This window comes from Suncus etruscus, chromosome 9, assembly GCF_024139225.1.
Source record: "Suncus etruscus isolate mSunEtr1 chromosome 9, mSunEtr1.pri.cur, whole genome shotgun sequence".
Classification (NCBI taxonomy): domain Eukaryota; kingdom Metazoa; phylum Chordata; class Mammalia; order Eulipotyphla; family Soricidae; genus Suncus; species Suncus etruscus.
This window is the reverse complement of record NC_064856.1, coordinates 106865512-106891143: the sequence shown is the minus strand read 5'-3', so window position 1 is coordinate 106891143 and position 25632 is coordinate 106865512. Positions and strand designations below refer to the sequence as shown.

The 25632-nt window shown below is 48.5% G+C and overlaps 1 protein-coding gene and 1 non-coding gene across 2 annotated transcripts; one reads left to right on the top strand and one right to left on the bottom strand.

Annotated features, from left to right (window-relative positions):
• Positions 1 to 12921: 12921 nt before the first annotated feature.
• UBXN1 (UBX domain protein 1) lies at positions 12922 to 17195 on the top strand. The gene is made up of 9 exons (XM_049779875.1): positions 12922 to 12990; positions 13083 to 13136; positions 13885 to 13991; positions 14107 to 14176; positions 14795 to 14986; positions 15086 to 15137; positions 15274 to 15384; positions 16768 to 16960; positions 17054 to 17195. The coding sequence occupies exons 1-9, from the start codon at positions 12932 to 12934 to the stop codon at positions 17101 to 17103; spliced, it is 888 nt and encodes a 295-aa protein (XP_049635832.1). The 5' UTR covers positions 12922 to 12931; the 3' UTR covers positions 17104 to 17195.
• On the bottom strand, positions 15797 to 15900 carry LOC126019889 (U6 spliceosomal RNA). Its single transcript, XR_007499500.1, has one exon. It is a non-coding gene; the product is annotated as a U6 spliceosomal RNA (small nuclear RNA).
• Positions 17196 to 25632: the final 8437 nt, after the last annotated feature.

Genomic DNA, 25632 nt, shown 5'->3' with positions numbered 1-25632 from the left:
GTTTTGGTTCGCGACTGGAAAATTCCATCAGGTTCCCTGCCTTCCTGGCAGAGGACTAGGGTAACGCAGAAGAGCCAGCTCATATTTTTCCTCAAAAATTTGGGGGCAGGGGCTGGAGAGATAGAATAGCAGTAGGGCATTTGCCTTGCATGCAGCCGACCTGGGAGGGACCTAATTTGATTCCTGGCATCCCATATAGTCCCCCAGCCTGCCATGGGTGATTTCTGAGTGCAGAGCCAGGAGTAACTCTTGAGCACAGCTGGGTGTGGCCCAACAATCAATCAATCAATCAATAAAGTTTAAAAAAAATTGGGGGAGCAGGGTCCAGTTTGATAGCACAAACTGCCTTGCATACAGCTGACCTAGGTTGATCCCTGCACCCCATAGGGTCCCCTGAGCCTGCTAGGACTGATTTCTGAGTACAGAGCCAGAAACAACCCTTGAGCACCGCCAGGTGTAACCCCAAACAAAATAATATTGGGGGGTTGTTTGGCCAAAGAGATAATACAATAAGGAGGGGACTTGCCCTGCATGTGACTGACCTGGGTTTGATTCCTAGTAACCCTCTTTAGGGTCACAAGAGAGCACAGAGCTAGGAACAAGTCCTGAGCACTGTTGAGTGTGGCTCCAAAAGGATAATTAGGGATTGGGGGAATAGATTTGATTCAGGCTCATTTTTAAGGGGGACCTCCTCAAGGACATGGGGGCGACCAGCATTATACTCAGGGGTTCTTAGGAAGCCAGAGATTGCACCACAGGCCCTGTGAGTGTGTTCTTACCCTTTAAGCTATTTTCCTGGCTTCAAGATCAGTTTTTCTTTTTTCTTTTTCTCTTTGTGTATGTGTGTGTGTATGTATGTGTATTTGTGTGTGTGTGAGAGAGACGGGATGGGTCACACCAGTGGTACTAAGGCTGCAGGCTACTCCCTCCAAGATGCTCTGGGGATCATGCCTTGGAACCGGGCCTTACACATGTTTTGCATGTATGCTCTGGCCCTTTGCACTTTGTCCCACTCCCTGCTCAGTTTTTCTTAAAGGGCCAAAGTAAATAATTTAGGTTTGGGGTCAGAGTATAGCAGTAGGGTGCTTACCTTGAATGCAGTTGACCCAGGTTTAATCCCCAGTACCCAATAAGGTCCCTCCAGCCCTGCCAGGAGTGATCTCTAAGTACAGAGCCAGAAATAAACCCTGTGCACTTCTGGATTTTGCAAAAATGAAAAATAGTATATAGGTACTTATATAAACATGTAACCACTTAAAAAAAAATCAGAGTTATATGGGGCCAGAGAGATAGCATGGAAGTAGAGCATTTGCCTTGCATGCAGAAGGATGGTTTTTTGAATCCCGGCAGTTCCAAATGGTTCCCTGAGCCTGCCAGGAGTGATTTTTGAGCGTAACGCCAGGAGTAACCTCCTGAGTGCTGCCAGGTGTGACCCAAAATCAAAAACAAAAACAAAAACAAAAAATCAGAGTGATAACAAAGCAAATGGGCGTTTGCCTTGCATGCAGTCAATTCCCAGCATCCCATGAGATTCCTTGAGATCTGCAAGGAGTGATTCCTGATTCCTGTTCAGGGGTTAGAGTAACCCCTGAACATTACCAAATGAACACCACCAAGAAAATATTATTCACAAGATCTGGAGAGATAGTTCAATGGGTAGGGAAATTCTTTGCATGACAGCAAACCAGGGTTCAACCTCTGGTCTCCCCATATGTTCTCCCAAGTACCATCAGAAGTGATCTCTGCATGCAAAGCTATTCAGCCCTGAGCACTGCAGATATGGCCCCAAAACAAGGAAATTGAATAAATAAAAAGAAAATTAATTCTTAGCTATGGATCCAATATGGCCCACAGGCTGTAGAGACTGACCTTTCTCCTACATAATGGCTCTGTCTAGGTGTCTCCTGTGGGCTTTTGATATTAAGCTCTCTAATAGGATGGGCCACACCCATTTGATGCTCCGGGGTTACTCCTGGCTAAGCGCTCAGAAGTTGCCCCTGGCTTGGGGGGACCATATGGGACACTGGGGGATCGAACCAAGGTCCGTCCTACGCTAGCGCTTGCAAGGCAGACACTTTACCTCTAGCGCCACCTCGCCAGCCCCAATCCCCTCTAACCCCTTTTGCCAATTCCTGAAGCTGCCAAGATCTGTCAGATGGGTGGAAGGAAATGGCTGGTGTGACCTAATGAAGCTATTTAAGCTGCTGTCTGGGATAAGCTGGTATTTTTACTAATAAAATAAGTCTCATCATAGTAATGATCCAATCATACTAGGGATCCTTGTATATCAACAATACCAGGGGATTCTCCAGTCCTCATTGTATTTATCAAAGTTACTGGAACATTAAAGGAAATGTACCCAAAGACAGTCTGCTGGTCCTTCTCGATTCCTCTCCTGCAAATGTGTCATTCAAGGTGGCAGACAGATTTATTCTTGGCAATGCTTTCATGTCAGAACCCCACACAGGCAAGGCAGGCAGTTGACCCTCTTACATTTTTTGGGAGGGAATCACACCCAGTAATACTCGTGAAGACCGTGTGGTGCCAGAAGTAGAATCTATGGCCCTTACGTGAAAAACATGCACTCAGAACTTTGAGTCACGTCCCCAGCCAGTGCTCTATTTTTATAGTTCACATTTGATGGCCACACCCTAAAGTGCTCTGGAGTAACTTCCAGGGTGTTGCTTGGTGTATGGGGGAATCAATCCTAGCAGTACTTGCAGGCCCAGGTGTCGCCAGGAATTGAATCTCGGTTTTCTCCATGAATTTCATCTTTCTGGTTTGCACTGGTTTGGTTTGGGTTTGGGGGCCACATCTGGCAATGCTCAGGGGTTACTTGTAGCTCTGAACTCAGGAATCTCTCGTGACAGTGAGCCCTACCTGCTGTCCTACGGCTCCAGCCTCATGAATTTAGTCTTTTTTTGTTTTGTTTTTTTGGGGGGCCACACCTGGTGATGCTCAGGGGTTACTCCTGGCTATGTGCTCAGAAATCACTCCTGTCTTGGGGGGACCATATGGAACACGGGGGCAGGGGATTGAACCAGGGTCTGTCCTAGGCTAGCGCTTGCAAGGCAGACGCTTTCCCTCTAGTGCCACCGCTCCGGCCCATGACCTTAGTCTTTAAATCATCTCTTTGACATTCATTCTTTCATTAGGTCCTATTGGTTGCTATTATGTATTTTTGTTTTTTTGCTTTTTTTTTTTGAGGGGGGACACACCTGGCAGCACTCAGAGGTTACTCCGGCTCTGCAGTCAGAAGTCACTCTTGGCAGACTCAGGGGACCATATGGGATACCGAGAATCGAACCCAGGTCTTTCTCAGGTTGACCATGTGCAAGGGAAATGCCCTACCGCTGTGCTCCGGCCCCTGCTTTTACAATTTTGTTTTGGGGAAGCGACACCCAGAAATACTCGGGGGTTACTCCTGGCTCTCCACACAGGAATCACTCCTTTGGTGCTCAGGGAACCATCTGGGATGTTGGGGATGGAATCCAGGTCAGCTGCTTGCATGACAGATGTCCCACTCATTGTGTTATTACTCTGGTGCGGGGCCCCTAACATTCATTCTTTCATTAGGTTCTATTGTTTTTTTGTTTGTTTGTTTTGAGCCAGACCTTGCAGTGCTCAGGGGTTACTCCTGGCTCTGCACTCAGAAGTCACTCCTGGCAAGCTCAGGGACCTGTATGGGATGCCAAGGATCAAACCCAGGTCTGTCCCAGGTTGGCCCGCATGCAAGGCAAATGCTCTACCACTGTGCTATTGCTCCAGCACTCTATTGTTTTGTTGTTGTTTTGTTTTATTTTTATGCCAACCCATAATACTCAGGAGTCATTTCTTTTGTGCTCAGGGAACCAGATGGGATGTTTGGGCTGGAACCCAAGCCAGCTGCATGCAAGGCAAAAAGCCTCCCTGCTGTGCTATTATTCTGCTCCTCTCTCTCATTTTTTGGTTTTGGGGCCACATCCAGAGGTACTCAGGGAATACTCCCAGCTCTATGCTCAGCATTGCTCTATGTTAGGAGCTTCAGTTCACTAAAAGGATGAAACAGGGGCCAGAGCAGTGGCACAAGCAGTAGGTCATTTACCTTACATGCAGCTAATCTAGGACAGACTGAGGTTTGATTTACCACATGGTTCCCCAAGCCAGGAGTGATTTCTTTTTTTTTCTTTTTTTTCTTTTTTTTGTGGTTTTTGGGTCACACCCGGCAGTGCTCAGGGGTTATTCCTGGCTCCAGGCTCAGAAATTGCTCCTGGCAGGCACGGGGGACCATATGGGGCGCCGGGATTCGAACCGATGACCTCCTGCATGAAAGGCAAACGCCTTACCTCCATGCTATCTCTCCGGCCCCAGGAGTGATTTCTGAGACCTTAGCCAGGAGTAATCCTTGAGTGTCACTGGATGTGGCCCAAAAACCAAAAATAAAATAAAAATAAAAGAATAAAACACATTTCATGCAAACTCATGTAAAAATATCTTATGTTGGGATCGGTAAGGTGGTGCTAGAGGTAAGGCGTCTGCCTTGCAAGCGCTAGCCAAGGAAAGACCACGATTAGATCACCCAGCACCCCATATGGTCCCCCCAAGCCAGGGACAATTTCTGAGCACTTAGCCAGGAGTAACCCCTGAGCATCAAACGGGTGTGGTCCCAAAAACAAACAAACAAAAATATCTTATGTTACTTTGATAGCAAAAGTGAGATTTGATCAAGAAAAGGGAATTTGGGGACCCGGAGAGATAGCACAGCGTTGTTTGCCTTGCAAGCAGCCAATCCAGGACCAAAGGTGTTTGGTTCGAATCCCGGTGTCCCATATGGTCCCCCGTGCCTGCCAGGAGCTATTTCTGAGCAGACAGCCAGGAGTAACCCCTGAGCACCGCCGGGTGTGGCCCAAAAACAAAAAAAAAAAAAAACAAAAAAAAAAAAAGAGAATTTGGGGCCTAAGAGATAGCATGGAAGTAAGGCGTTTGCCTTGCATGCAGAAGGTTGGTGGTTTAAATCCCGGCATCCCATATGATCCCCCAAGCCTGCCAGGAGCAATTTCTGAGCATAGAGCCAGGAGTAACCCTGAGTGCTGCTGGGTGTGACTCCACCCCTCAAAAAAGAAAATCCCCAGGGCATGATCAGAGCAATAGCACAGTGGGTAAGACACTTGCTTTGTATGTGGCTGACCCAGGTTCAGTCCCCAGTATCCCATATGGTCCCTGAGCCTGCCGGGAGTGATTCCTGAGCACAGAAACAGGAGTAACCCTGGAGTACCACCAGGTGACCCCCAAAAACAAAAAATAATTAGTATACACGAATCTCTGAGGATTTCTTAGTTTTTACCTCCAAATCTATTTTATTTAGATGGGGCCACACCCAGGAGTGGTCAGGGGGTTGTTTTAACTGGGATGAGAGCATTGCGAAAAGCACATACCTTAACCCTTGTACTTTCTCTACAGCCCCTCCCCAAACTTTGAAAAGTTTGAGTAATATATCATGGAGTCAGAGCAATAGTACAATGGACAAATCACTTTCCTTACACTGGCTGACCAGGGTTTGACCCTGGAGCATCACCAGGAGTGATCCCTGACACACACACACACACACACACACACACACACACACACACACACACACACACACACACACACACACACACACACACTGCTCTTCTCACTGTATTATCATTCGGGTCTTTGTTGGGATACTGCATGTGTCTCTATGTTTGCTCTGGATAACCTTGTTTGTGTATTCTTATATGTTGTATTTTGCTGTCGGTTTCCATGAGAAGTAACTCAGGGGCAGTATTGCTCAATTTTGTTTTGTTTGGGGCAGCCACACCTGGCTACCTGGCTCTGTACTCAGGAATTACTCTTTTTTTTTTTTTTTTTTTTTGGGTTTTTGGGCCACACCCGGCAGCACTCAGGGGCTACTCCTGGCTCCACGCTCAGAAATCACCCCCGGCAGGCTCAGGGGACCACATGGGATGCCGGAATGCGAACCACTGACCTTCTGCATGCAAGGCAAACACCCTACCTTCATGCTATCTCTCCAGCCCCAGGAATTACTCTTGGTGGTGTTCGTGGATCATATGAGCTACTGGGGATCAAACCCAGGTCTCAGTCATATGCAAGTTCCCTATCTGTTATATTCTTACTCTGGCACAGTACTTTTATACTATTTTTGTTTGCTTGTTTAGTTTTGGGCTAGACCTGGTGGTGCTCACAGGTTCCTACTGGCTCTGTGCTCGAGAATTGCTCCTGACTGTGCTTTGAGGGGACTATATGGATGCTTGGAATCTGCCAGGGACCAGTCCTGGTGAACAAACCTGAAGCAGGGGTGCCAGGAGGATTAAGAAAACAAGAGGGGCCGGAGAGGTAGCATAGAGATAAGGCGTTTGCCTTGTATGCAGAAGGACAGTGGTTCTAATCCTGGCATCCCATATGGTCTCCCGAGCTTGCCCTGAGTGCTGCCAAGTGTGACCCCCCCAAAAAAGGGGGGAACTTTAAAAGGTGCTGAGGATTGAACTGGGATTTCCTGCATTCAAGGCAACCTGTTAGAGTCGAGAGTCAAAGAATGAAACCACACAACTGGAGTAAAGCTGAATACTTTATTAGTTAGTTCGTTTGATTTTTGGTTTTTGGGCCATACCCTGTGATAGCTCAGGGATTACTCCCGACTCTGTGCTCAGAAATCGCCCCTGGCTTTGGGGGACCATATAGGATGCTAGGGGATCGAATCCGTAGTCTGTCCTAGGTCAGCTGCGTGCAAGGCAAATGCCCTACCGTTGCACCATTGCCATCCGGCTCCTTATTTTTAGGTTTGTTTGTTTGTTTGTTTTGGTTTTTGGGTCACACCCAGCTGCGCTCAGGGGTTCCTCCCGGCTCTACACTCAGAAATCGCTCCTGGCAGGCTCGGAGGATCATATGGGATGCCGGGATTCAAACCACCGTCCTTCTGCATGCAAGACAAACGCCCTACTTCTATGCTATTTCTCTGGCCCTTGTATTCACTCTTTTATCTGCCCCCTCTTCCAAAAGACAATCCAGAGACTTGCTATCTCTCCAGCCCCTAGGTTTGGTTTTTTGTTTTGTTTTTGTTTTTCAGGCCACACCCATTTGATGCTCAGGGGTTACTCCTGGCTAAGCGCTCAGAAATTGCTCCTGGCTTGGGGGACCATATGGGATGCTGGGGAATCTAACCCTGGTTCTTCCTTGGTTAGCGCTTGCAAGGCAGATACCTTACCTCTAGCGCCACCTCACCGGCCCCAGTTTTTTTTGTTTTGTTTGTTTGCTTTAGATTCTAGCTTTTTGATGATCTTTAAAATGATTGGCTATAGTCTAGTCATTTCTCCCTACTGCTCCCTTGTGTCCTTCCCTGATGGGCTACCTGGTATGGTCAGGTAGCTTGGGGTGGTTTTAATGGAAATAGGCTTGAGAAAACCTAGCATGTGGCTTACACCATGTGGCCTTTACAAAATGAAGTCCTTCCATGCTCAGAACCCAGGTCCCTACACTCCCTACTCACTGTACTATCTGTCTGACTCCCAATTTAATATTTTGTTTGTTTGTTTGTTTGTTTGTTTTTGGGTCATACCCGGCAGTGTTCAGGGGTTACTCCTGGCTCTACGCTCAGAAATCACTCCTAGCAGGCTCAGGGGACCATATGGGATGCCGGAATTCGAACCGCCATCCTTCTGCATGCAAGACAAACACCCTATCTCCATGCTATCTCTCTGGACCCAATCTAAGCATTTTTTGATCATTAGATTACTAGAATAGGCCCGGAGAGATAGCACAGAGGTGTTTGCTTGCAAGCAGCCAATCCAGGACCTAAGGTGGTTGGGAGAGATAGCACAGAGGTGTTTGCTTGCAAGCAGCCGATCCAGGACCAAAGGTGGTTGGTTCAAATCCCGGTGTCCCACATGGTCCCCCGTGCCTGCCAGGAGTTATTTCTGAGCAGACAGCCAGGAGTAACTCCTGAGCACCCCTGGGTGTGGCCCAAAAACCAAAAAAAAAAAAAAAGATTACTAGAAAAAATTTATTTAATTATTTATTTGGGTGAGGAATTGGGCCATACCCTGCAGTGCTCGGGGCTGGCTCCCGGTTCTATGTTCTAGAGTGACCCCTGCTAGTGCTGGGAGACCCTTCATTGTGAGGGGATCAAACTTGAATTGGCAGCATTCAAGGCAAACTTAACTTCATTGTAAAATCACTCCATGTGCTGTATTTCAAACCCCTGGTGAACAGGTCTGAAGCAGTGTCGTGCATGAAGTAATCCAGACCAGACTGAGGGTGAAACAAATATAGTCTGGCAATCTTCCACTTCATATCAAGAGTGAGCTTGGGGGGGTGCACATAGAGATAGCACAGCGGTAGGGCATTTGCCTTGCACGTAGCAGATCCAGGACAGATACTGGTTTGAATCCCAGCATCCCATATGGTCCCCGAGCCTGCCAGGAGCAATTTCTGAGCACAGAGCCAGGAGTAATCTCTGAGCACCACCGGACATGACCCAAAAAGGCACAAACTGCCTACCAAAACTGTCATTTTATTAAGTACAGAGACCATTCTCAGGTGGGGGAATAAGGACAGAATAAGGACAGAGAGCTCAGACTATCCTGAGCCAGTCCTGTCTGGGTTTACATGTAAAACAATCTCTGTTTTGGGGTAAAACCAAGTTGTAAACAAATAGAAAGGAACAAAAAAAAATTATCTTTATTTTGGTTAAAAAAGAAAGAGGTTTAATCTAACCCTCCTATACTATCTTTTTGGCCCTACTAGAATGATATTTTTCTTTGTTTTTTGGGCCACACGTAGAGGTGCTCAGGGGTTACTCTTGGCTCTGTTCTCAGAAATTACTCCTGCAGGCACGGGGGACCATATGGGATGCCAAGGACCATATGGGATGCCGAGGACCAAACCTGGGTTGGCAGCATGCAAGACAAATGTTCTCCCTTCTGTGCTATTGCTCTGGCCCTAGCCCTAATTTTTGTTTGTTTGTTTGTTTGTTTGTTTTGTGTTTTGGGTCACACCCAGCAGCAGTAGGGTTACTCCTGGCTCTACGCTCAGAAATCGCTCCTGGCAGACTGGGGGACCATATGGGATACCGGGATTCGAACCACCATCCTTCTGCATGCAAAGCATGCCTTACTTCCATGCTATCTCTCCGGCCCTGGCCCTACTTTTTTAATAAAATTAAATTACGTAAAGACTTCATATACTCTATCCTAGTGTTTCTCAACCTTTTTGTGCAAAGGCACATTTTTTTCATGAAAAAAAATCACGAGGTATACCACCATTAGAAAATGTTAAAAAGTTTGGGGCCGGAGAGATAGCATGGAGGTAATGTGTTTGCCTTGCATGCAGAAGGTCGTTGGTTCAAATCCCAGCATCCCATATGGTCCCCTGAGCCCGCCAGGAGCGATTTCTGAGCATAGAGCCAGGAGTAACCTCTGAGTGCTGCCAGGTGTGACCCAAAAAACAAACCAAAAAAAGAAAGAAAATGTTAAAAGAATTTAACTCTGTTCCTATATTGACGATATACAAAGTAATTTTCTTGAATAGGAATCAAATAAACACAAAGATATTTTTTATAATTACTTTATTATGAAATAATTTAGAGATTGTTTAATTTGTGAGCCAAAGCTGCATGTTATGAATGACATTGGAATTTTTCCCACGGTACAGTGGTTGAAAAACGCTGTTCTATCCCACCCAGGGGAAACAGTTCTGGAGTAGGGGTTGCCACAGGAAATAATCTAAACCAGGCTGAGAGGGTGAATCCCACGTAGCGGGTAGCTTTAGCATTATTGAGCAAGAGGGAGAGCAACCTGAAAGAACTGCAGTTTTTATTGAGTACAGAGACCATCCCAGAGCGGGGAAGTAATGAACCCAGAAGGCCTGTCCTGAGTCAATCACACTCAGGGATACTTGATAACATGTAAAACAAGATGATAAGAAGGAAAATTTCTGTTTAGAGTGAAAGAAAAATTTCTGTTTAGGGTGAAAGTTGCAGATACAAAGCAACCAAGGATTATTTTTCTTTTGGGTGAAACCAAGTTTGAAATTCTGAATTAATAAATTAGGCTGGAGAGACACAGCCGGTAGGGCACTTGTCTTGGATACGACCCGTCTGGGTTCATTCCTGGCATCTCATAGTTCCTCTCTGCACTGCCAGGAGTAATTCCTGAGTTCAGAGTCAGGAGTAACTCCTGATCATTAATGGGTGTTGCCCACAAAGCAAAAGATAAATAAAAAATGTAAAAGTAAACTTTACCTTTAGGAAGTGCCAAGAAGGACAGCTAAGTTATCAGTAGAGCAGAGGATAAATGCTGGAGTATGGAGGACAGGAGAAAATTAGAAAATAGGACCTTGTAGTGGAAGAAGAAATTCAGAGGAAGCAGGGCACAGCAGTTGGAGGAGCAGACCTTGCCACGGGCCTGGAAGAGGAAGAGGAGGAGGAGGCCGGTGGTCCTGGCTGGCCTGGATTGTGGAAATGTTTGTAGTTTGTAACTATCTCCTAATCCTTGAAGATACTTTGGAAATATTTCAAAACAGTTCCTCCTCCTTCTCCTCCTCCTCTTCCCAGCCTCTTGCAGTGTAGATGGAACTCTACTGTCAAAAACAACCCAGGGCCTGAGGGATAGAACAGCGTGCAGGGCGCTTGCCTTTTGTGTGGAAGACCAGGGCTCGATCCTTATTTATTTATTTATTTATTTATTTATTTATTTATTTATTTATTTATTTATTTATTTATTTATTTATTTATTTATTTTATTGGGGGGAGGTCACACCCGGCAGCGCTCAGGGGTTACTCCTGACTCTAGGCTCAGAAATCGCTCCTGGCTCCAAGGCAAATGCCTTACCTCCATGCTATCTCTTCGGCTCCGAGGGCTCGATTCTTGATCCTTGACATCCCGAATGGTCCCCTGGGCTGGACCCCAGACTGATTCCTGAGTGTAGAGCCAGGTGTAAGCCCTGAGTACTGTTGGGTGGAGCCCCCTAAGAAACAAACATAAAACCATAACATCAATAAAAGAACATCCCCCAAAGTCACTGGGAAAGCTGCTGGAAAAAAAAGGCCAAACCAATGGCATTGGCTTCTGCCTTCAAGATTAGTGATGCCAGGATTAGAAAGTGTTTTGCAAAGATTCTCTTGGGGGATGGGCACAGGATGCCTCAGTTCCCTGGAGCTCTTTTTTTTTTTTTTTTTTTTTTTTTGTGATTTTTTGGGTCACACCCGGCAGTGCTCAGGGGTTATTCCTGGCTCCAGGCTCAGAAATTGCTCCTGGCAGGCACGGGGGACCATATGGGGTGCCGGGATTCGAACCGATGACCTCCTGCATGAAAGGCAAACGCCTTACCTCCATGCTATCTCTCCGGTCCCCCCATTTCCCTGGAGCTCTTAAGTGGATCAAAGAGTAAGCTCTTTTTTATTGGTATTTATTTATTTATTTATTTTTGGTTTTTGGGTCACACCTGCTGGAAGTGCTCAGAGGTAACTCCTGGCTCTGCGCTCAGAAATAGCTCCTGGCAGGCTTGGGGGACCATATGGGATGCCTGGATTTGAACCAACGTCCATCCTGGATCTGCTGCGTGCAAGGGAAAACGCCCTGCTGTGTTATCTCTCAGGCCCCAAGAAAAAACACTCCCCACTATCTCTTTTTTTGCCTTATTTTTATTTTCCCTGCAGGGGTGGTGATGAGGGGGCAGGGTCTATGCTCAGGCTTACTCCTGAATCTGCACTCAAGAATTACTGCTGCAAGTGCTGAAGAGAGCCATATAGAATGCTGAGGATCTAACCCAGATCAGCCTGTGTACCAGGCAAGCTTCCTACACACAGTCCTACTGCTTGGGGAACCAATTAAGCATGTTTCTAAGACTCCAGATAAAAATTGCCAAGGGATTTTTTCCATTTGCACTGAGGGGCCCTCCACTGCTTTGTTTGTTTGTTTGTTTGGTTTTTGGTTTTTGGGTTACACCTGGCATTGCTCAGGGTTTACTCCTGGTTCTGCACTCAGCAATCGCTCCTGGGAGGCGGGGTGGGGGTGAGGGAACCATATGGGATGCCGGGGATTCGAACCAGGGTCCGTCTTGTGTTGGCCGCATGCAAGGCAAAGGCCCCTACTGCTGTGCTCTCTCTCTGGCCCCACCTAGTCTTATTTTAATAAAATAAAATAGTCTACAAATCCAAGTCATCTAAATAAAACTAGGTAAGGAATCCTATTCCAGACTGAAGACAAAAAAGAGGCAAGGCATTCATAATTGCAGCATGACCTTTTAATTGTGAAAAAAAGAAAAACAACTTTTTGATTGATTGATTGATTGATTGACTGATGGGTTGGTTGGTTTTTGGGCCACATCGGGTGGTGCTCAGGGGTCACTCCTAGCTCTGCACTCAGAAATCACTCGTGGCAGGCTCGGGGGACCATATGGGATGCCGGGATTCGAACCACTCACCTTCTGCATGCAAGGCAAACGCCTTACCTCCATGCCTCAAGCTATCTCTCCTGCCCCACTATCTATTTATTTATTCATTTATTTATTTATTTATTTATTTTTTGGTTTTTGGGCCACACCCGGCATTGCTGAAGGTTTACTGCTGGCTCTGCACTCAAGAAATCCCAGCCCGGCAGGCTCGGGAGTGGGGGGGGGGGGGCACCATACGCGATGCCGGGATTCGAACCGGTGGACAGCGGGCAAGTGTCACCGGCCTAGCTCAGGGACCTCCAAGCCCCGCCCCCTGCAGGTCATTTTCCGCGACTGTCCGCGACGGGAAGCTTTTTGGCCCCCGGCGGCGCCCGTCGACTTCCGGTCACGCGACCCAAACAGAGCGGCGACTTCCGGCGGCCGGGGCTTTCCTTCGGGTCCGGCGGCGGCGGCGACTGCGGAGCCGGGTGGGGCGTCGTGTCGCCCCTCGTCCGTCTCGGTCCCCGCAGGTGCCGGCGCCATGGCGGAGCTGACGGCCCTGGAGAGCCTCATCGAGATGGGCTTCCCCCGGGCGCGCGCGTAAGGAGCCCCGAACCCCGCTTCCTCCCGCTGCCCCGAACCCCGACTTCCTCCGCTGCCCCCGGCCCCGCTCACGTCGCTCTTTCCCGCAGGGAGAAGGCGCTCGCACTCACCGGCCACCAGGGCATCGAGGCCGCCATGGACTGGTGAGAGGCCTGACGGGGGGCCCGCGCGGGGATCGCGGGGTGTCCGTGTGTGTTGGGGGGGTCCTCCCTGTGTGTATGTTAGGGGGGTCCCCACCTCGCCTCCCATCTTCCTGTGTGTGTATGCCCGGCTTGGGTTTTGGGGGGACGAGGATCGCGGGGGGTGTGTGTTTGGGGGGGTCCCCTCCCTGTATGTATATGTTAGGGGGTCCCCACCTCGCCTCACATCTTCCTGTGTGTGTGTGTGTGTGTGTGCCCGGCTTGGGTTTTGGAGGGACGAGGATTGCGGGGTGTGTATGTTTTGGGGGGTCCTCCCTGTTTGTATATGTTGGGGGGGGCCCCACCTCGCCTCACATCCTCGTGTGTGTGTGTGTGTGTGTGTGTGTGTGTGTGTGTGACTTGGGTTTCCCGGGGGGATGAAAATAGCGGGGTGAGTGTTTGTTGGGGGGGATCCACGCCTCGTTTCATATCTCCCTGTGTGTATGTTGGGTGATTCTCCCTGTGTTTGTGTGTGTTCACGGGGTCCTCCTGTGTGTGTTGGGGGGTCCCCGTCTCTCCTCACATCTCCGTGTTGTGTGTGTGTGTGCATCCAGCTTGGGTTTTGGGGGGATGAGAATTGCGGTGTGTGTTGGGGAATCCCTGCCTTGCCTCACATCTCCCTATGTGTGTGTGTGTTGGGGGTGTCCTCCCTGTGTGTTTGTTGGGGGGGGGTTCCCCCGTCGCCTCTCACTTCTCCCTCTTCTCCCTCCAGGCTGATGGAGCACGAAGATGATCCTGATGTGGATGAACCACTCGTGACCCCCCTTGGACACGTCCTGGGCCGAGAACCCACTTCCTCGGAGCAGAGTGGGCCCGAAGGTTGTCCCCAGAGGGACCGTGCACGGTTTTTTTTTTTTCTTTTTTCTTTTAGGGGGAGGTGTCCAGAAATCCTGAGCAGAATCTCATGTAGCGGTTGCTTTTTTGCTTTTTGCAGGACCTGGGTCGCCCGCAGGCGAAGGCAAACCGAGTTTGAGTGAAGAGGAAAAGCAAGAGCAGACAAAGAGGTACAGTATGGAGAGGCCTAGCATCTTTGGGGGAATATGTGCATGGGGTTCACCCTCAGTGGTGCTTGGGGTCATTCAAAGTGGACTGGGGGGAGCTATATGGAGTATCGGGGATCTAATTTGAATGCACCCTGGAAGGCAAGTGCTTTTACTCGTTTTACTCTTTGACTGCTTGGCAGCCTGATTCTTCTTTTTTGTTGCTGTTGTTGTTATTTTATTTGGCTTTTGGGTTTCATCTAGCAGTGCTCAGGGCTCACTCCTAGCTCTAGGCTTAGGCATTACCCCTAGCTTGCTCTGGAGTATGAGCAATATGCCACCATATTGGGTGGCAGAGATTGAAAATGTTTGGCTGCATGTAAGGCCAGTAGTACTTGCTGTACTATCACTCTGACCCCTAGCTCGGCATTTCTGTTGGTCCTTCTCCACTCCCCAGTTTACAGAACTGCTCAGACAAACTTCCAAGTCCGTCACTTTCACTTTGTCCTTTCTGGTCCGTGTTTTGTCTCTGTTCTCTCTCGGCACTCCCTTTTCCCTGAGTTTTCTTTCCCGGGCCCTTGTTATCAGCTCCCCCTACGAGGCCTTGTCTCTTGCTCCTTTTTTTTCCCCTCTGCACTGTAGAATGTTGGAACTGATGGCTCAGAAGCAGCGGGAGCGTGAGGAGAGAGAGGAGCGGGAGGCCTTGGAACGGGAAAAGCAGCGTCGGAGACAAGGGCAGGAGCTGTCCGCTGCCCGCCAGCGGCTACAGGAAGATGAGATGCGCCGGGCTGCAGAGGAGCGGAAGAGGGAAAAGGCCGAAGAGTTGGCAGCCAGGTCTGTGTGTTGGGGTGGGGAGTGTGGCATCAGAGAGGAGAAAGGGAATAGGGTATCTGCGCCAGCCTCTGACTTGCTTACCTTCTGTCTGCTTCTTAGACAAAGAGTCCGAGAAAAGATTGAGAGAGACAAGGCAGAGAGAGCCAAGAAGGTAGGTTATTGAGGTGGATGCTGGTGTGGCCAGGAATTGGTGGTCTTCTTAACAAATCCCCTTTCCCAGTTTGTGTTGGAAAATATTCGAGGTGTTTCTTTTGAGCCAGGAGCACTAATCGAGGGTTTCTTTGCAGTATGGTGGTGGTGTGGGTTCCTCTCCACCAACAACCGAGCCGGGTCCTGTTCCATCCTCTCCAAGCCAGGAGCCTCCCACCAAGCGGGAATATGACCAGTGTCGCATACAGGTACTGGCTGGTTTACTGTCTGGTTGCTGGGACCCCTTTGTTGGCCTTTCAGCTGCCAGTGCTAAGCTTTTTTCAGCTCTGCTCCCTCTGCCAAGACTTCAAGCTGCCTTGAAATCCTGCCTCTGCTCTTAGGGAAGAGATCAAGTTTCACTTGCCTGAGTTTGGTTTTAATCCATAGACTTCCTCTTTGGACCAGGGTAAATAGCACAGCACTGAGGGCACTTGCTGATCCAGAGTTGATCCTCCACCATCCTCTATGATTCCCTGAGCACAGCTAGGAGAAATTCTTGAGTGCAGGAGTAACCCCCAGCATCATTAGGTGTGAGTCCCATCTGCCCCCCCAAAATCCATATTGTTGCCCTTGCTCAGCAGTTTTCTGTGTACTCAATGTACTTATTGATATTTTTCTTTTTTAAATATGGAATGCTTCACAAATTTGCGTGTCATCCTTGCACAGGGGCCATGCTAATCTCTGTATCGTTCCAATTTTAGTATATGTGCTACTGAAGCGAGCATATTTTTTTATATATTACACATTTATTTGCATGATGTTTCGACTTCGTTTTTTGTTTTGTTTTGTTTGCCACATACAGCGGCACTTGGGTTACTCCTGGCTCTGCACTCAGAAATCCCCCCTGGTGGGTTTGGGGGACCATATGCCATGCAGGGAATTGAACTCGGGTCCACCCTGGGTCAGCCAAGTGCAAGGCTATCTCTCTGGCCCATGTTTAGACTTCTTTCTAAAATCTTGTCTCTTAAGTTTTGAGGGAGTTGTGAGTCTTCCCCCACCCCACCATACCTGGTTATTCGTGGCTCTGCACTCAGGAATTACTCCTGGTATGCTGAAGGGATTATATGGGACACCCGGAATCGAACTCTGGCCAGCTACTTGCAAGGCAAGTGTCCCACTCTACTCTCTCTCCAGCCCTATTTTGGTGCTTGAAGGCAGAGTTTAAACAGATTGGTGTTTCTGATGTTATTATTGTTTTGGTCTTTGGGCCACACCAGGCCATGTTCAGAGGTTGCTCTTGGCTGTGCACTCAGGGGTCATTCTGGCTGGGCTCTAGGGACCATAATGGATGCTGGGGACTGAACCTGGGTCGGTCATGTGCAAGGCAAGTCTTACCTGCTGCTATATATCTCCTGTCCTTTCTTGAGACACTGCAGTTTTTTTGTTTGTTTCTCTGTTTTGTGGCCACATCAGGTGGTGCCTAGGGGTTACTCTTGGCTCTGCACTTAGGAATCACTCCTGGCATGCTTAGGAGACTCTGTGTTGTGCCAGAGCTTCAACCCAGGTCAGCTATGTGCCAAGCAAGTACCCTGTCTGCTGTACTGTCATTCCAATCGCCGCACTCAGTTTGGAGTATCTCCTTCATCCTCTAGGTCCGGCTGCCAGATGGGACTTCCCTGACTCAGACCTTCCGGGCTCGGGAACAGCTGGCGGCTGTGCGGCTCTATGTGGAGCTACACCGCGGGGAGGAGCCTGGGGGTGGCCAGGACCCTGTGCAGCTGCTCAGTGGCTTTCCCCGGCGGGCCTTCTCTGAGGCCGACATGGAGCGGCCCCTGCAGGAGCTGGGTATGACAGGATTGGGTGCGTTGGGCATGTTCCGCCCAAGAAAGAAGAGAGTATTTGTGAGAACTGAGTCTGAACTCTAGCTTTCTTCTCCAGGACTTGTGCCTTCTGCTGTCCTCATTGTGGCCAAGAAATGTCCCAGCTGAGAGAAGCCTTTATCCCACCATCCCTCCCTGACCTCTTCATCTTTGATAAAGCACTGATGTCTTCCTAATAAAGAGACTCTCTGAGTTCTGTACTTGCCTGACTCCTTCCTGAATGGCTGGGAGGGAGGAAACATGAAGAAGCTAATGGAGGGCATCTGTTACAGCAAGGGAACCTGGTACCTCACACGAGGCAGGTAAGTTCTATACTGCTGAGTATATCCCTGGCCTGACTCCAGGAAGGGTTTTAGAATAGAGACTCCTTTCCTCTCTTTCTTTTTGGAGTATTTTTAGTGGTGGGGCGGGGGCAGTGGTTAGCCTATTCCAGGAGTTAGAGCAATAATAATACAACATGTAGGGCATTGGCCTTGCTTGTGACCAGCTTGGGTTCAACCCCTGGCACTCCACCTGGAGTAATTCCTGAATGCAGAGTCAAGGATAATTACTAATCATTACCAGATATGGCGGCCCCCCCAAAAAAAAAAAGGGGGAGCTATTTCAGACTCTGCATGGATGTTTCTTTTAGTTGTGCTGAGCACTGTGCAGTCCTGAGGCTGGAACCCAGGCTCACGAGCAAAACATTATGCTATCTCTACCAACTCCTGCTTGGGATCTATGTGGTGCCAGGGTTCAAACCAGGTTCACAGCTGCATGTTTGTTTTGTTTTGACTTGGTTTTTGGGCCACACCCAGCAGTGCTCAGGGGTTACTCCTGGCTATCTGCTCAGAAATAGCTCCTGGCAGGCACGGGGGACCGTATGGGAAGCCAGGATTCGAACTAATCACCTTAGGTCCTGGGTCGGCTGTTTGCCACTGTGCTGTCTCTCTGGCTCCACACAGCTGCATGTTTGTTTGACAAGTAACTTTTTTTTGTTTTGTTTTTTTTGGGGGGGGCCACACCCGTCGGTGCTCAGGGGTTACTCCTGTCTGTCTGCTCAGAAATAGCTCCTGACAGGCACGGGGGACCATATGGGACACTGGGATTTGAACCAACCATCTTAGGTCCTGGATCGGCTGCTTGTAAGGCAAACACCGCTGTGCTATCTCTCTGGGCCCTTGACAAGTAACTTAACCTCTGTACTGTTTCTCGAGCCCCAGGTTGATCTTATTTTGGGGGTGCAAGTGTCATATCCAGTGTTCTCAAGTGCTAATCATGGCTCAGTTTTTGGAAGTCATTCCTGGTGGTGCTCAGGGATCAAGTGATGCTGGAACTCCAGACTCCTGCATGCAAAACAAAGCACTCCAGCCCTCAATATATTCTACGTGGCCCTGGGAACCTGTCTTCAACATTGGGTCACCAAGCACACAACTTGTCCAACCAGACAGCCGTAGTAGAGCCTGTCCGTACCCGGGGAGGATGCATTTAGTGCCGATATCCAATGCTTCACCAGTATTTCCTCATACTATGCCCTGGAAAGAGGCCAGTTAAGGCTGGTGAGAGTTAATCTGATCTTCAGCACTGCATGTTCCAAAGCAAAAATGTGGGGGAGAAAAAAAAAGGCCACTGGGTTCAGGGTCACCCAGACTAAGTCTGTTTTTGGGCAGGGGACTCAGCCTAGCTGCATTGCATAGCACTTCTTGCTGCCGTGGCTTCAGTCCCCAAGCACTCCAAACCCTCCACACTCCCCCCAGCATTTGTGTCCTTCATCACCCAGCAGTTAGGGAAGCCTCAATTCTCATGTCAGCATTTACACCTTCATCACTACTCAAGTGTAGCAGCCTTGAAATATTTTCCCTTTTGATTTTGGGCCACATCCAGCAACACTCAGGCTTTTCTTCAGTCTCTTTTTAGGGATCACTCCTAGCAGTATTTATAGAACCCCACGTGGTGCTGGGACTGAACCCAGGTCAGTCACATGCAAGGCAAGTGCTCCACCTACTGTACTCTTGTCTTTTTTTGAGTTTTAGATTAAAAAATAACAGGTTTCAGACTGATAGTACAAGTTAGGACATTTGCCTTGAATGCAGTTGATGTGTGTTCAATCCCGAGTTCCCCAAACCTGTCAGGAGTGATCCTAGAGTGCACAGGCAGAAGTAAACCCTGGGGGGGCTGGAGCAAAAGCACAGCAGTAAGGCGTTTGCCCTGCACATAGCCATAGATGGAAGCTGGATTTGATCCTCAGCATCCCTTATGGTTCCCGAGCCTGCCAGAAGCCATTTCTGAGCAGAGTCAGGAGTAACCCCTGAGCGTCAAGGGGTGTGGCCCAAAAGACAAAACACAAAAAAAGTAAACCCTGGGCACCACTAGCTATGGGCCAAAATCCTTTTTTACTTTGTTTTTGGTTTTTGGACCTCATCTAGTGGCCCTCAATGATTACTCCTGGCTCTGAGCTCAAAAAAATAACTGGCAGGCTCAGGACCATACCGCCCTATCTATCCACTATGCTATTGCTCCGGCCCTCAAATCTACTTTTTTTTTTTTCTTTTGGCCACACTTGGTGGCGCTCAGGGGTTACTCCTGGCTCTGGGCTCAGAAATTAATCCTGGCAGTCTCGGGTACCATGTGGGATGCTGAGAAGCAAACCCGCATCTGTCTCAGGTCAGTCACGTACAAGGCAAACACCCTAACTCTCTGTACTATTGCTTCAGTGCCTCAAAAACTAAAGTTTGTTTGTTTGTTTTTGATGGGGGCATCAGGAAGCAGGGCCTTGGGCTATTTCTAGCTCAGGACTCAAGGGAGTTGTGGGATGTTGTATTAAATATTAATTGTGGGGGCCGGAGAGATAGCATGGAGGTAAGGTGTTTTACCTTTCATGCAGAAGGACGGTGGTTCGAACCCCGGCATCCCATATGGTCCCCCGAGCCTGCCAGGAGCGATTTCTGAGCGTAGAGCCAGGAGTAACCCCTGAGCGCTGCTGGCTGTGACCCCTCCAAAAAAATCACTAACAACAAAAAATATTAATTATGAAGTCCATGGATGGTGGAAGATGGTGAGGCCATTCTTGGCCTTGGCCTAGCGCCTGCAGCCCCTTTCAGCCTGGCGGGGATGCGAAGAAATGACCCAAGGGAGTCAGTTGAAGTTTTAGGAGACTTTTAGCTTTGGCCATATGCATATCTAAAGCATAATGCATATTTCACCTGGCTTCTAACCTAACCAGCCCCTCCACCCAACCTGTGGCTCTTCCCTACCTGATGCTTTTCTCGCTGCTGCCTCTCCCCTACTCCCCAGGCATCCCCTTAAATTACCAACCGCAGGGCCCGGAGAGATAGCACAGCGGCATTTGCCTTGTAAGCAGCTGATCCAGGACCAAAGGTGGTTGGTTCGAATCCCGGTGTCCCACATGGTCCCCCGTGCCTGCCAGGAGCTATTTCTGAGCAGACAGCCAGGAGTAACCCCTGAGCAATGCCGGGTGTGGCCCAAAATCAAAAAAAAAAAAAAAATTACCAACCACAGATCCTTCCCAGCTGTAGGAAGGTCTCCCTTTGAAGGTGAAATAGGCAGGAAGTGGGGAAAAGGATAACATCTCAAGGTTCTTTGAAAAAAAAAGAAAAAAAAGAGACAAGGTTACAAAGTTTATTTTCCTGACCTCCGGCCAGGCAAGCAACAAAGTTTAAAGTTATTAAAATATCAGCTTTTTGAGGTTTGGGATGGGAAAAAATATATCAGCTTTTTCCATAAACAACTTTTCTGCAAAATACACCTGTAGTTTAAAATTCTTAACCAAGTATTTTTAACCAAGCATTTTATTTAACCAAGCATTTTTATACTGGAACATCCCAAGTTATTTTCATTAAACTTTCCTAAACAAAATTACAAGAATATTTGCAAAATGCAAAAATAAACTGCAAAAATTCAGTTTGTAAAAAGGCTACTACATTAAGATACACCATAAAATTGTCACCCTACCCCCCCCCCCCAGGCAACCCCTTAAATTACCAACCACACTGATCCCTCCCAGCTGTGGGAGGGTCTCCATTTCCAGGTGAGATTGGCAGGAAGTTAGGGGAAGGGTAACCATGGATATCAGATCAAAGTTGGGTCTCTAGCCTACAAAGTATAGCTCTGTGCACTGAGCAATCTCTTATGAGCTCTATGCTTTTTGGTATTTGCTTTATTTTAATTTTTTTTGTTTTGGGGTTACACCCGGGTTACTCAGGGGTTACTCCTGGCTCTATGCTCAGAAATCGCTCCTGGCAGGCTTGGGGGACTATATGGGATGCTGGGATTCGAACCATCATCCTTCTGCATGCAGGGCAAGTGCCCTACCTCTCTGCTATCTTTCTGGCCCTATTTTAATTTTTTAACTTTTATTTTGGTCATAGCAGTTTATATCAAAACATTCTGGCATCATTTCTTTTGTGTTTTATATCCAGTGATTCCAAGCAATTTAAAATTTTTTGGTTTTTGGAGCCAGAGTGCTAGCATAGCATATCATAGGGCGTTTGCCTTGCATGTGGCCAACCTGGGAAGGACCCAGGTTTGATCCCCAGCATCCCACATAGCCCCCCAAACCTGCAAGGAATGATTTGAGTGCAGAGCCAGGAATAACCCATGAACACCAAATTTTGTTCCTGGGCCACATCCAGCTCTGAACTCAGCCATAACTCCTGGAGGTTCTTGGGGGACCATCTGGGATGCTGGGGATCAAATCCTGGTGGGCTACATGCAAGGCAAGCACCATAACATTTTGTACTATGGCTTCTACTCTAAAACTTCAATTTTTATTTTTCTTTTGGTTTTGGGACCACACCCGGTGGCTCTCAGGAGTTACTCTTGTGCTCAGAAATTGCTCCTGGCAGGCTGGAGGACCATATGGGATGCCAGGAATTGAACTGGGGTCCTTTCTGGGTCATCTGCATGCAAGGCAGATGCCCTACCGCTGTGCTATTGCTCCGGCCCCTTAAAATGCTATTTTTTATTTTTATTTTTTTTTAGTTTTTTTTTGGGCCACACCCAGCGTTGCTCAGGGGTTACTCCTGGCTGTCTGCTCAGAAATAGCTCCTGGCAGGCACAGGGGACCATATGGGACACCGGGATTCGAACCAACCACCTTTGGTCCTGGATCGGCAAGGCAAACGTCGTTGTGCTATCTCTCCGGGCCCTAAAATGCTATTTTTTTTTTTTTTTTTTTTGGTTTTTGGGCCACACCCTGTGACGCTCAAGGGTTACTCCTGGCTATGCGCTCAGAAGTTGCTCCTGGCTTCTTGGGGGGACCATATGGGATGCCGGGGGATCGAACCGCGGTCCGTCCTAGGCTAGCGCAGGCAAGGCAGGCACCTTACCTCCAGCGCCACCGCCCGGCCCCCCTAAAATGCTATTTTTAAGAATGGCTGTGAGGCTCCTGGACCGTGTGGCTGTATATGTGGCCACACAAGACATACAAGTTTCAGAGTACTATCAGCCCAGTAGGATCACAGCAAATGTGATGGGTAAATTGCAAAGATCTGCAGATGAGGTGGCGCTAGAGGTAAGGTGTCTGCCTTGCAAGCGCTAGCCAAGGAACGGACCGCGGTTCGATCCCCCAGCGTCCCATATGGTTCCCCCAAGCCAGGGGCGATTTCTGAGCGCATAGCCAGGAGTAATCCCTGAGCGTCAAATGGGTGTGGCCCAAAAACCAAAAAAAAAAAAAAAAGTTGCAAAGACCTAAATGGGGGTGGGAGGACAGCAAAACACCACTGCTAAGGCATTTGTCATGCATTGCAACCTACTCAGGTTTAATCCCCGCCATCCCATATGGTCCCTCAAGCCTGCAATTTCGTTTTTTTGGTTTTTGGGTCACACCCAGCAGCGCTCGGGTTACTCCTGGCTCTATGCTCAGAATTACTCCTGGCCCTACACTCAGAAATCACTCCTGGCAGGCTCAGGGGACCATATGGGATGCTGGGATTCGAATCACCGTCTTGCATGCAAGGCAAACGCCCTGCTCCATGCTATCTCTCCGGCCCAAGCCTGAGATTTCTGACCACAGAGCCTGGAGTAACTTCTGTGTGCTGCTGAATATGGATGGCTCAAAACCTAAAAACCTAAACAGGGCCGAGCAATAGCAGAACCATTTGGGTGTTTGCCTTGCATGTGGCCTACCAGAGTTTGATCCCCAGCATTTCATACGGTCCTCTGAGCCTGCCAGGAGTGATTCCTGAGTACAGAAACAGGAGTAACCTTACACTAAGCACTGCCAAGTGTGGCCCCCCCCCCAAAGAAAAAGCCTAAACAATAACACAGCTTAACTAGCACTATTATAGTAGATCCTCAATGATTTTAGAAACAGCATTGAGAAATAGCATAATTATCATAAAATGACTCATAGCTCTGTCTGATAATTCCATTTGCCTTTATTTTTAACAATATGAAGTAAATGTGTGCTGCAGGGGGGCAGGTTAGGTTGGTGGGTAGGAAAAGGAACATTGTTAGAGCTCATCACACAAGTGGTAGGATTAGTGTTGCCTGAAACATGAATAGCTTGAAAGATCACAGTGTAATAAACAGAAATAAAACCAGGGGGGCCCGGAGAGATAGCACAGCGGTGTTTGCCTTGCAAGCAGCCGATCCAGGACCAAAGGTGGTTGGTTCGAATCCCGGTGTCCCATATGGTCCCCCGTGCCTGCCAGGAGCTATTTCTTTTTTTTTTTTTTTTTTGGTTTTTGGGCCACACCCGGCTTTGCTCAGGGGTTACTCCTGGCTGTCTGCTCAGAAATAGCTCCTGGCAGGCACGGGGACCATATGGGACACCGGGATTCGAACCAACCACCTTTGGTCCTGGATCGGCTGCTTGCAAGGCAAACACCGCTGTGCTATCTCTCCGGGCCCGCCAGGAGCTATTTCTAAGCAGACAGCCAGGAGTAACCCCTGAGCAACGCTGGGTGTGGCCCCCCCAAAAAAAACGGAAAAAAAAAAAAAAAGAAATAAAACCAGGGGCTGGAGAGATAGCACAGCGGTGTTTGCCTTGCAAGCAGCCAATGCAGGACCCAAGGTGGTTGTTTCTAATCCCGGCGTCCCATATGGTCCCCCGTACCTGCCAGGAGCTATTTCTGAGCAGACAGTCAGGAGTAACCCCTGAGCACAGCCGGGTGTGCCCCCCCCCCAAAAAAAAAGAAAGCCAACAAGGCAGAAGCAGCCTGAATGTGGCCCCTGAACTACACCCACTGATGGGAAGTGAGGTGTTGGCTTGGATGTGGGGCTGCAACACCCTTTGTCTTCTATCTTGAATATATATATATACGTATGTATGTATACATACATATACATATTTTTGGTTTTTGGGTCACACCAGCAGCACTCGGGTTCCTCCTGGCTCTGCACTCGGAAATTGCATCTGGCAGGCTCGGGGAACCATATAGGATGCCAGCAATCAAACGGGGTTCCTTCAGAAGTTGGACGAATGCACCCAATTGTGCTATCAAATGTGCTATCATTCCTCAGAGAGTGACTGGACTCGGGACCAGAAACTACAGGAAAACCTTGGGAGGAAAAAGTCCACTCATTTCATTTACTGATGGGCTGCTCTGGGCCAAACACAAACTTGAATTTATGTTTGGTTTTCGTGCCACAGCCAGTGGTGCTTAGGGGTTACTCCTGACCATTCAGGATTCACTCCTGGGCTCTGAGAACCCATGTATCACTAGAAATTGAACCCAGGACAGCAGCATGCAAGGCAAGTGCCTTCCTTACTATATTCTCTCTCTGGCCCCCACATTTGAATTTCTAAGTTCATTTTTCCACAACCCTCAACATGAACTAGAACAGTTTTTTTTCTAGCTTGAAGTTGGTAGATGTGACTCAAAGCTGGGTTCCATTATCCCCTTCCAGTCCGTCTGCCAAACCTGCTTCAGCAAGACTAAATACTGGCCACAGATGCTTTGGCAAAAGTCCAGCCTCACTCGGAAGCACAGACAATGGTGTCCTCTGGGTGCAAGGTTGACAAGATTTCCCAGCCTGATTCCCTGTTTTTTATAGCACCTCACCCCGGGGTACCACCCTTTGGGACACGATCTCCTATACTGTTGCCTTTCCTCATTTGAGGGGGTGGTGGTGGTGGTGGTGGTGGTGGTACTGTACTCTGGGCTAACTCCTAGCTCCTTGCTCAGCAAGTTTTCCTGGCAGGTACTTAAATGATGCCCTTTCCACCTACTGTACTATTGCTCTGCCCCACTTTTGGCTTTTCTAGAAATTTCCATTTTCTTTGTTTTGTTTTGGGGCCACATCTGTAGCACTTAGGGGTTACTCCTGGCTCTGAAATCGCACCTGGCAGGCTCAGGGGACCATATGGGATGCCAGGGATTAAACTGGGTCCAACTCTGGTCCGACCTGGGTTGCCTGCATGCAAGGCAAATGCCCTACCGCTGTACTATCGCTCCAACCCAAATTCCTTTTTTTTTTTTTTTTTTTTTGGTTTTTGGGCCACACTCAGCGTTGCTCAGGGGTTACTCCTGGCTGTCTGCTCAGAAATAGCTCCTGGCAGGCACGGGGAACCATATGGGATACCAGGATTCAAACCAACCACCTTTGGTCCTGGATCGGCTGCTTGCAAGGCAAACGCCGCTGTGCTATCTCTCCGGGCCCCAAATTCCATATTCTTGAAGTTATATCTTGTAA

Excerpts from the sequence above, each read along its gene's own strand:
- UBXN1 (XM_049779875.1), top strand. The coding sequence starts at position 12,932 with ATGGCGGAGCTGACGGCCCTGGAGAGCCTCATCGAGATGGGCTTCCCC. Across the intron at positions 13,992-14,106 it reads GGAGCAGAGTGGGCCCGAAG|GACCTGGGTCGCCCGCAGGC; the intron begins GTTGTCCCCAGA and ends TGCTTTTTGCAG. Across the intron at positions 14,987-15,085 it reads GCCGAAGAGTTGGCAGCCAG|ACAAAGAGTCCGAGAAAAGA; the intron begins GTCTGTGTGTTG and ends TCTGCTTCTTAG.